This window comes from Pygoscelis adeliae, unplaced genomic scaffold (genome assembly GCF_000699105.1).
Source record: "Pygoscelis adeliae isolate BGI_AS28 unplaced genomic scaffold, ASM69910v1 Scaffold135, whole genome shotgun sequence".
NCBI classification, from domain to species: Eukaryota; Metazoa; Chordata; class Aves; order Sphenisciformes; family Spheniscidae; genus Pygoscelis; species Pygoscelis adeliae.
In genome coordinates this window covers 3392254-3404310 of record NW_008824908.1, presented here as the reverse complement: position 1 = coordinate 3404310, position 12057 = coordinate 3392254, and the positions used below count along the sequence as shown (strand labels likewise).

General features: G+C 38.7%; 1 protein-coding gene across 1 annotated transcript in view; it reads right to left on the bottom strand.

Moving 5' to 3' along the window:
* Positions 1-12057, bottom strand: part of LOC103917741 (dynein heavy chain 5, axonemal-like) — a 174586-nt gene that overhangs the window by 18674 nt on the left and 143855 nt on the right. The window contains 1 exon segment of the mRNA XM_009324931.1: positions 6484-6672. Within this exon segment, the coding sequence (XP_009323206.1) occupies positions 6484-6672 (189 nt within the window).

Below are 12057 nucleotides of genomic sequence, written 5' to 3'. Positions count from 1 at the left end.
GCTATCAGTAAGGTTATTAATCATATTTTAATCACAAGGACCCATGAGTTTGTCAGACAGAATGTCCAAGAAACAGGTGCCAACCAATTATGCTAATGCTTTACAGTGTGACAATTCATTTTACAGACTGAGTTAATCTGTTTCTCCCTGTAGAAGAGGAAAAACTACTAAAATCAGCTATCACGAGACTAGAGCTGAGACAATAAACTCTTTTTGGATAATTTACACAATGAAGTAGTCTGATTTTTTTCATACAAAGTCCAGGAAAAGCTTCTGCTTTCTGAAAATTTCACAGGAATTGATAATTCTCCCTCTTACCAAAAAAGCAAAAAAAAGTTTGATTTTTTTTTCCTAGAATACTTAGAAGTCTAGTGCATGCCACTTAATAAGAAAGGAATTATACAGAATATAGTCCATGCATTTTATCCTTTAAATAAGAAATACACTTTTTTCTAGTGTATAAAGCATGTGTCCTTTTTGGGGATCATTTAGAGGAAGAATTTCTCCCATTTGAGGAAAAATTGTACGGAAGATGTTGTTAAAGGGGTTATTTTCCAAAATATTGGTATTTATGAATCTACAAAGAGAAGATGAAATAAATATTCCAAAATATTACTGTACTGATAATCGCACAATTTAACTAGTGAATTCTCAGAATTTAAACATTCTTCTGATTTATTTTCGTGTACCTACAAAAATAGCTGTAATGTTTTGAATAATGGAGTGAACCAAAAATGCAGAAATTTGTTAATCTGTCCTAGATATGTTAAAGGCACTCAGCCTGGAGCATCAAGTATTGATGCTCCAGATATGAAAACTGAAAAAAAATACACACTTCCTACCTTATTGTATACAAATGAAGCCTGATCTGCAGTGAGATTTACTAGGTGTAATATAGTGCTTTTCTTGGAAATCTTGCTGTTGAGTTTTAAATACCAGCTATGAGTTATGATTGACTGGTTTTTTATTAGAATTCTTATCAAGCAATCAGATGACGTTCTTCCAGTGCTGTATTTATTATGACATAAAGAGATGGATCCCAACTGACAAAAAAAAACCTCAAAAGACAAAACTCATTAACCAAAATAGCCTTTCTGAGATTAATATACCAATTCCATAAAGCCCACTTACAACATCTCCTTTTCATTATGGAAACAGCTGTCATCTAACATAAAACAAGATGATTTAAGAAAGGAGCAACTAAAATCATACTCTTAATAGCTTTGTCTACATGATTTTGCAATGCATATCTCCACTGTGTCAGATTCCTCTATGTACATTTCTTAGCTGTCCTCAGGTCACCAACTCCTTTGTCACCACGTACTTTATAGGACATTCAGCAGAAAAGCAGTTGCCGAACTCAAGTCATTTAATGATCAGTGATCAAGTTACTGTAGTAGTAACTGCCTACCATTTTCAGTAAATGCTGTCATTTTCAATTAGACTTGCCTACTTGTTATACCCTTGTCAGCAGAAATGGGAAGTCCATCATTCTGTGAGATGGTCTAAATAAGAGACCTGAATAAGAAAGACAAGCTCAAGGCGTGTCCAAGTCCGAGCTCTTTTCAAGTGGTGTCAAGGACCAATTCCCCATTGTATATAAGGAAGCAGGCAGTGAAATACGTAGAAAATAGCTGAAGCTCTAGAGCTGGGTGACCACCATATCTGATGGGGTTGGTAAGTAAACCAGAGACACCTTACAAGGCACCTACGTTAGTGTTTCAGTTCAGACCCCAAATTTTTTTTTGTACCAAAAAAACTGCACTGAAAAGTGGACTCCAGGCATACAAACTGGCTTAGCTTCAAATTAAACTAACCCAAAAGGTAAGCTTCAGGGAGTCTAACGTACTCCAGCCACTAATGGGTGTTCAGTCTACAGGCCCAGACTAGAGTTAGACTGAAGTAAATTCCCCAATAAAATATCTAATGCAGGCCTGGGGTCCTCAGATGAACTATTCCCATGCAATACTTGCTAACGTAGTCATAGTCTTAGCAGAGGATAAAATGAAATCAATACGACGAAAAATATTTAAGGAAAAAACCCCATTGCTACTTAGGTTAAAAGCCAACATCCAATAAAGTGCAGTATCTTTGGAATGTCTCTATGACTATTCCCTAGCAAGCTGTTTTTCAAGCTGCAAGGATCATTTTCATTATAAAACTTGGTGTATGACAGGCTGACATTTATTCTTGCATCTATCTTCACTCACACGGACTGACTGGACCTAATCATTTTACCACTAATCTCTCTGTTACCTGTGAGGCAAGACCCAGACGCAAAAGGAGGTCGATCATGAAAGCAGAATTCTTACTCTGCCTCTGCCTTTGGAGCGAGAAAAATGAAGACAGTTTTAGGTCAGGAGAAAGGTTTATTATGCTTTTCCATCACCTGTGTCAAACTGCAGTCTGATAAAGCATGCAAAGGTGACTTGTTTTGTTTATAGTCTTCTGGGTGGACACTGAGTCAGTAATTTGACTGCTGAGAGGAAGCGTTACAAGAACACAACAACAAAAGAAGAAGCATATATCATGGGGTAAAACGGTTGCCCTGTTTTGAAAGTTGTTGGTTCTGAAGTCATTGCCAAAGTCTAATAATTGAGAAATGAAGGCCTCTGTATGACAGCCTGAATTTTCTCTAGATTCACAATGTATCAAGAGAAAGTACAATCCGGAGCTCTGAATGTCAGCAAATAATTGGTTTCAGTACCATCTGTCCCTAACCTAGTCTGTTGGGGTTTTAACTCTGAGCAAATTCACTCCACACCTTCTAAAGGGAGCCACAAGAACTGATCAAGATAGCAAAGGCACCTGCCATTTTCCCTGAAGAGTATTTGCTTTTAATTACTTTCATTTGTTTCCTAATTTTTTTTTCCTTTTCTGCACTGATAGTATCTCTATAACTCTATTTCCAAAGACTACCACATCATGGCCTTACTAGAGCACAATATTCTTCTAAAAGCAAACCCAAGCTGCACTGCTAGGACTAATGAATGTTTTTCTTTTTACTGCTCTTATCCAATGAGGCATGCATAGGAACTCTTTTTGACACATTCCCTCAATCTCTTGCAAATTAGTGTATTAGTTTTATTTGTTTCAGGATTGTTAAACTGATCTAGCAGGTAATAATGTCCTGGATATAGGTAATAATGTCCTGAATGACCAAATGTTGACTTAAATTGACAAAACCCAGAACACAACCCATTCCCTTTTTTTCACACATCACAGGAAGTAATTACATAATCCATTCACTCCTTATACTTGCAAGCTTGTAATTTCATTTGCTTATTATATTGTAGCTTCTGCAAAATTCTGTGGCTTCTTCCCTCAGAGAACATCTAAACTCTCCCTTCTTTCCTGCTCTGACTAATGATATTCTTGGTTATATGTTAGCGAACATAATGTGGTTTTTTTTTCTTCTGGCATTTTAGACCTTTTTTTTTTTTTGCCAGTTTATGCAAACTTTCATTTAAAAATGTAGCTTTCTTTACAGCTTACTCCTGCCATCTCCGCCCTTTCTAAGAGGTTCCAGAATAACAGAGCTTCAGTTCAGATGAGAAACACATTTGATACAGATCTTTTGCTTATTGTGTAGAGGTGGCAACACTCCTGGACATAAACAACTGCAGCAAAGAGGTGGAACTGGGCACTAATGGCAGAAAAAGGATATTCCCCTCCAACAAAGAAAGCACTGGTAAAGACTCAAATGAGTTCTAAGACCTAGAGAATGAGAGAAAGGGTAAATCTATTAGGCAAAATGAAGAAGGAAATATTGAAGAATCAGGAACTGCAAGAAATAATGCCAAATCTCATAACACTGCAGAAGTAAAATCTAAAATTGTAGTGCAGGTGACACAGCCAAAGAGTTGTACAGAGGAACACATTATTACCAATAATAAACTGTTGGAAAATGACCAGAGGATGTTCTGTAGATACTCAGAGCAAAGGAATGACTACCATGATACAGAAACAAAGCGTAATTTTTTGATGGTTCTGTGGAAAAGTACCATGTCATCCATCAGTAATGTGGACTGAAGAAACAGTGTGTAAATAGAGTGGTGTGATTAATCAGAGAGAAGTACAATTCACAGATCAAGATGTACAGAACCTGAGAAAACTAGAAATCACCAGGAAGAGGTGGTATCTACACTTATTGATAAGAGAATGAAACAAACTTACATCCTGAGCTCAGAATACATTTACAAGAAATACAGAGCGAAAAAGTAGATCCAACAGGACATTCTCTGACTGTACCTGTAAGAATGAAGCAGGGAGGTGGAGGGGGAGCAAGCTGATGCTAAAGTATTAATACCTAATATTGCCTTGTCCTGTACAAATACGGATCTCCTTACTTGAATCATAAGAGAACAGCTGTCAAGCAAATTGAAGCAAAAGAGGTTTCCTTGAAGCTCAGAGAAGATGTCAGAGAAGCGGTATAGAAGCAAAGAACTATCTAATTGTGAGCATCATTATAAAGATGATTGCTTCAAGAAAATAAAAACCTGCATGTATGATTGGCAGATCATGAGAAAAGATAATAGCTTGTCATACTACTGGATGATGAGAGTGAAACAGCAATGAAAACAATTGGTGGTGATTTTTTTATACAGTCACATGGCAAAGTATGTATTGTACCCAAATACAGCAGTAAAATAGAGACAAGGTAAGAGTGCAGGGCGGAACTTCCAAAATAAACCCTCCAGACTCTTTGTCCTTAACTACACTTCACTACATCTCCTGGCTCCATAACTGGTTGCCTCCAAAGCTAAGACACTTGAGGAAGTGACTGAAAAGGGGAGGCTTGCTCTATGTGTGTTTTCTGTGGATAACCTGAGTGAATAAACCAAGAAGGAATGAGAGTGAATGAGACCAAGATTAAACAGAAGAAATGTTGGAGAAAAATAGTATTTGTTCAAACCATTTAGAAGTGAAATTTGGATTAAACAAGCGTGTGTGCATTTTACAAGACTAAAACGCACTGCACACATTTCCCAGGGGTAAAATCTGAGGGCAAGAATACCCTCTGGTTACAATATAAAGTCCAGTACTATTGATGTCTTCTAAGTATTACGAATTCTTCAGGAGGAAAAAAGTTGGCAGTTTAACAAGGGAATGAAGAAATAGTCATTTGGAGGATTTAGCAAATATATGGAAAAAAAATTAGCTCAATACACATATTACAAATATGGCAAAATCACATATGCTACCCAGGCATTCAGTATTCTACTGCAAATTGGAAAAAAAATTTCTAAGGAGCTGAACAAAACTAGAAGAAACTAGTTCCATGAAAAAGCTTTACTCTGATAGGAAGCATAAGGGAAAAGGACTGAGAACAATCCAAGGTGTAGATTATAGGTGTAGATCCAAGGTGTAAATTATTAAATTTATTAAATTAGTAATTAAGTGTTATTTATATTTCATTTTATTTGCTATTTCTAATATTTATTTACTGTTAAACAATAATGTGAAAACTAGAAAACTGACTCCATTCCAAATCAAATTCTACAAATAAATGATTTATATACTATCGCTGGGAATCACTCAATAAGCAGGTGAGAAAAAAAGAGAGACACAAGCAGGGATGGATGGAAAAATAACTATATGGAGAAAGCTGTTAGAAAACCTCACCAAAAAAAGTTGCAGATTGTGAGTACTTTGCCAAGAAGGGAATGAAAAGAGAAGTTCTGAGTTGAATTATGACAGTACAGAAGAGGCTATTTATACAAGCCATACTAAATCTGAGATGAATAGTAGAACAGAAGACAGGAAATATTGCCAGGGCCCCAAGAGGACTGGTTGTAACCTAAGCGGACATTCTAAGTCGGCCAGAGAAGAAAATAAAGTATAACATAACAAGTTGCAATACTGCATACTGGGCACTCGACAAGCTTGGACTGCAACCAGGGGAAAAAAGCACTATTAGTGCAAAACAGAATTGTAAATAATAAAATTGTGGAACACATGGCAAGACACCAGATCCTACTTACAAACTGATGCAAGAGTGCTTTATGCTGGATATTTCCATTTAATGAGACTGTTAATCAAAAATGCAAGAAAAGATTGACAAATATATCTGTTATGGCTCAAACTCCAAAAATCTGGGGCATGAAAAGGTCAGTGATAAAATCCATTATTCATAATGGTGGTATCAGAATAAGAGTAGGTAAATTGAAAGCTGTAACCACTATAAGATCACTGATCCTTCAGAAAGAGGCAACGGTGTCCTTCTCTAAGGAACTTTCTCAAGTCCCTGATGGCTCTTCTGAGTTAAGGTGACTAATTAAGTTGACTATGGCATTTGAAATATACATTTCCGATGTAGGAGTATTTTAGATAATAAACCAAAACAGACTTACAAAACACTATGCACAATATTAAGAGCTTTTTAGAACATGTGCCAGTTAAATTTAAGAAGCACAATAAAACTCATGAAACATATACATACATACATACATAAAACATCTGTATCTATAAAGCAGCATATACCTCATGAGGGTTGTAATCTGGAGGTAGCTTCTCTAGCATCTCATCAGCAAGACGCTGCACCACTGCTTCTCGGGTTTCCCCTCCTCCAGTGCCGCTGTCTTTGGGCTGGATGCTCACTATTGTACTTAATGTCTCATTAGCCAGGTTAGTCTGGTAAGTTATATCTGCGTTAGGGTGAAGTCCAAATACCTTAAAGTAAAAGGGAAAAAAAAAAGAAAAAAACCTGCGATTTTCCTTCTAAAATTATATCAATGAAAGAATGCATGAAAATGGATAAACAAGGAAGAAAATCCTCAGCTCTATAAAACAATAGATATGAACAGGTCAGTGGAAGTACACCCATTGAACTGGCCAAGGACCAAGCCCAAATTACACAAAAACATTAACATAGGCTGCATATACAATAGCGTTTTCATTCATATGAGTGGGGTTTTTTTTAACTGATCTTCTGCTTATCTTCACATAGCAGGCTTTGGATCACGCTGTGGAGTGCTATCAGGGTGTACAAACTGATTCCTTTCCGCTGGTTCAGACTAGAGCTTGTTGAAAACATGTCATATGTGGACACTGACCCCTCACCACTAGCTCTTTGTCTCTACAGATCTATTGCTGTTGTACCAGCTCAAGTAGATGCCCCTAATAATCAGACCAGTTACCATTTCTAACACATTCTGTTTTACTCAGTCTCTTAGGGTTATAAGGCATGCAGCACAGTGAATAAAACACTGCCCGTATTCGAAGTACCTGAAGATTTTATGACTGGTGATATATTTAGGGTATTTTATGGTTTAGCTATTTTTGGTTTAAGTCACCCACTCCTTACTTCCCCTTCTTCTGAAATGGAATTATTTTATTTAAGATACAGCTAGCACAGAATTACTGCAAAGCTGCCCTTTGTCTGAATGATAATAGCTTTCTCAGAAACTTCCACTGAAATATCAGTAAGTCTATAATTGTCAGGTTGACAATTGCAACTCTTCTCCAGGAGGAATTGTACTGTAACTTATTTGACAAGCCCTCCTTTAATTATAGCTATTAACTATCTCTTACAAACTTTGAACCTGATCCAACAGTGAGGAAGGCTTGCCCTCAAACTGAGCACCAAAGCCAAGCAATCTTCCGCTTCTCATTTTTCATGTTTTCATATTTTATATTAGAATTGGTATATTACAAGAAGACACTTCTAGTAACCAATATTTACATACTCTGAGGACAGAATAAAAAGGGCCATATGTAATACTGTTATGCTTGCAAATCTAGAAACTCAGAAGCAAGGGGTATAAGTGGCTGCATCTGTGTCAAAGCCAGCAAAGCTGCACTGATTTACACCAGTTGTGTGTCTGATCCTTACAACAGCACAAAGAACACAGTACAGACCTAATACTGCGTGTGAGAGAAGATGTGACGATAACTAGCATGGAATTAGGTTCGAAGTAGAATTTAACGTGTTTTACACATAGTGGTTTACTCAACCTGAATATTTAGAGCTGTAAAAAGCTGTAAAAATCAATGTACTTTATTACACATATTCTATATGGAATGAAATACACATTTGAAGATACACTCTTTTCTGCTTTTGCTCTTGCAAAATAAGGGTTTGTTTGTTTGTTTTTGCTCTAGCAGATTTTGTGGCAATGTTATAGCCCAAGTTAGAAACATGAAAAATATCTGCTATTGTGAATGTAAATTGTAGTGCTAGTCCAAGCGCTAACTTCAAAACTGGTGTAATATTGCCAAAGACAGTGACGTTGCATGGGAGACAACTCTGGCTCTATGTTTTTATGCAAGTGATGTGTGAAGGAATAAGAACGAAGAAACCAGAGTAGAAAAGCAATGGGTGGACCAGTGTCCTGGATGTCCTATATATTAATCAAGGAGCCCAATCTCTCATTCTTTTTGATCCAAAATCTCTGGGAATTTTGATTAAAAAGAGGATGTTGGATTCGTCTTTCAGGGTTTTTTTTTAGCCTGATAAATCCTCAAAACCAATTGCTAAAGCTCTATACCCCTCTGAAATCAAAGTCATTTTCAAAGGGATCGCCGAGTTCAATAGCCCTCTTCAGAAGTCAGTGTTTATTCTGATCAGGGGTTGAAATTTCATCAAAAGAGCAAGGATACAGCAATCAGACTTGTTCAGTCTTTCTTTCTTAACCAAAAATGGAAAGGGGAGGAAACAAAGATACACTGTTTTGACTAGCACAATATCCCTTGTGGAACAAAGAAGTCTGGGAGATTAAAAGGTTAAAGGTTTCCATGAGCAATTTTGACAGATTTTCGAATGACGGAAGAAAGTCATAGCTTTCTTCCTAACCTGTGAAAAAGTGAAGGAGAAAAAGATGTTTGCATTCCTGGACTTGATCTTATTTACACAAAAGTCAAAGGTAAAATTCCCCTACATCAAACCATACATACAGATTTTTTTACAGGCATCAAAATACATTGCAGCATTGTGAGATAGGTTCCCAAGTGCTTAGAAAAGCAGATCCATGAAAGAACCTTGACCATGATAGAGTCAAGGTTCATACACTGATAGGAAACACTTCATGAGCTGGGCTCAGAGGGATCCCACTGGTGCATTATCACGGCTGCATTTACCCTCACTTGGAAAAGGTGTATTGTTGCCAGCACAAATACCCTTGCATTCTGCTTTCACTACCTTCAGATATTCAAAACTTTTCAAGTTTATTTTATGACCTTGGAATCTTCTCACCCTCTCAGCCAGCACATTATCAATAACGGAAAACCGTTTTTTTCTGTTCTATTTAATTTTAATAGAACTTACTTCCAAAGGCATTTATCAACTTAATAGCAATAAGACAGAAATCCAGAGCATTCACTTCTGTTTCAATTTTAACTAACTTCATCACGTGTGCCTGTACTAGAGGGAGCAGAAAGTTGCAGTCCTCCAATTAATGTGACCGCTGCAGTATACACACACTGGGTCACATAAAAGTGGTTGCAAACAGGAGCTACCCTGCACCCTACCCCATCAATTCATGGCAACATTGAGATCTTCCTGTTGTCAAAATGGAATAATCTCCCAATTATAACTTGAAAAATGAGACCATATGGCTTTTTTATTTTCATTATTTCTCAGTTCACGTCTGCTCAATCCCATACAGAATTGCAAAATCACAAAATAGTTTAGTTTGGAAGGGACCTCTGAGGGTCATCTAATCCAAACCACCTGCTCAAGCAGGGTCAGATAGAGCAGGCTGTCCAGCAGTGTCCAGTTGGGATTTTAGTATCTACAAAGATCGAGATGCCACAACCTCTCTGGGCAACCTCTTCCAGTGCTTAACCACCTTCACTGTAAAAAAGTGTTTTCTTGTTGTCAGATGGAATTTCCTGTTGTTTAATTTATGCCCATTGCCTCTTGCCCTTTCACTGGGTACCATTGAAAAGACTCTGGCTCCATCTTTACACCCTCCCAACAGGTATTTATAGACATTGATAAGATCCCATCTGAGACTCTTCTCCAGGCTAGAGAGTCCCAGCTCTCTCAGCTTTTCCTCATATGACAGATGCTCCAGTCCCTTAATCATCTTCATGGCCCTGCTCTGAACTCACTTCAGTAAGTCCGTATCTTTCTTGTACTGGGGAGCCCAGAACTGGACACAGTACTTCAGATATAGTCTCACCAGTGCTCAGTAGAGAGGATCACCCCACTAATGCAGCCTAGGATACTGCTGGCCTCTTTGCATTACTGGTTCATGGTCAGCTAGTTGTCCACCAGGACAACCAATGCAGGAATTTGCATTTCCCCTTGTTGAACTTCACGAGATTCCCCTCTGCCCAATTCTCCAGCCTGTCCAGATCTCTCTGGATAGCAACACAACCATTTGGTCTATCATCCACTCCTTCCAGTTTTGTGACTCCTGTGAACTTGTTGAAGGTGCATCTGCCCCATCATCCAGGTCATTAATAAAGATGTTAAACAGTACTGGCCCCAGTATTGACCCCTGGCATACAGCACTAGTGACCTGTCTCCAGCTGGACTTTGATCACAACCCTCTGGGGCTGGTTATTTAGCCACCTCATGGCACACTTATCTAACCCATACTTTGTCAGCTTGTCTATGAAGATGTTATGGGAGGTAGTGTCAAAGGTCTTACTAAAGTTGAGGTAAAAAACATCCACTGCTCTCCCCTCATCCACCAAGCTGGTCACTTCATTGTAGAAGGCCAACAGGTTGGTTAAGCATAATTTCTCCTGCACAAATCCATGCTGGCTACTCTCAATCACCTGCTTGTCCTTCATATGTTTGGAAATGCTTTGCAAGAGGATTTTCTCCAGCACCTTCCCAGGGACTGAGGTGACGCTGACCAGCCTGTAGTTCCCCGGATCTTTCTTCTTCCCTTCTTGAAGATTGGAGTGATATTTCCTATCTTCCATTCTTCAGGAACCTCTTTCAGTCACCATGACCATTTAAAAGTAATCGGGAGTGACCTGACAATGACATCAGCCAGCTCCCTCAGCACTCATGGGTGCAGCCCATCAGGTACCACGAACTTACATATGTTCACTTTGTTCAAATGCTCTCTAACCTGGTCCTCTTCCACCAGGGGTAAGTTCCTTGTTCTAGACTTTTTGTCTTAGGGGCCTGAGATTCCTGGAGGTCAGTTTTACTGGTAAAGACTAAGGCAAAGAAGGCATTGAGCCTTTTCCGTATCATTTCTCACTAGTTCTCCTGCCCCATTCAGCAATGGACCCACAGTTTCCCTAGTAATCTTTTTGCTGTTTACTTACTTGTAAAATCCTTTCTTATTACCCTTCACAGGGTATTCCTTGACAGATTCAACTCTACTTTGGCCTTGGCTTTCCTAACCCTATCCCTGCAAGATTAGACAGTAGCTCTATACTCTTGCTGGGTCACCTGCCCCTGCTTCCACCTCTTGTAACACTTCCTTTTTATGTCTGAATTCAGTCAGGAGCTTCTTGTTCATCCATTCAGGCCTTCTGCTGCCTTTGACTTCCTACTTGTTAGGGTGGATCTTTCTTGAGCTTGGAGGAGGTGATCCCTGGACCAGTTCTCCTGGACCCTTGTTCTCTCCAGGGCCGTATCCCATGGGATTCTTCCAAGCCTGGAAGAAACCTCTGAAGAGGTTGAAGTCTGCTCTCCTGAAATCCAGGGCTGTGGTCCTGCTTTTTGACCTACTCTCTCCTCTTAGGATCCTGAACTCCACCATTGGTCACTGCAGTCAAGGCTGCCTCCAGATTTCACATCCCTGACCAGTTCTTCGTTGCTCATAAGTATCAGGTCCAGCCAAGCAGCTTTCTTTGTTGGCTCCTCAGTTACCTGTGCCAGGAAGTTGTCATTAGTGCACTCAAGAAATCTCCTAGACTGCTTGAACCCTGCTGTATCACCCTTCCAGCAGATAATTAGGGTTGTTAAAGTCCTCCATGAGGACCAGGGCCTGTGAATGTGAGACTTCTTCCAATTGTTTGGAGGCAGATCTATACTAGATACCCACTAGAATGGTCTGCCTGCTAATCTTGACCTATACATTCATGGCTCTGGAAAATATACCTGACTAAATTATTTATCTGACAAAAACTCACTTTAATATATTG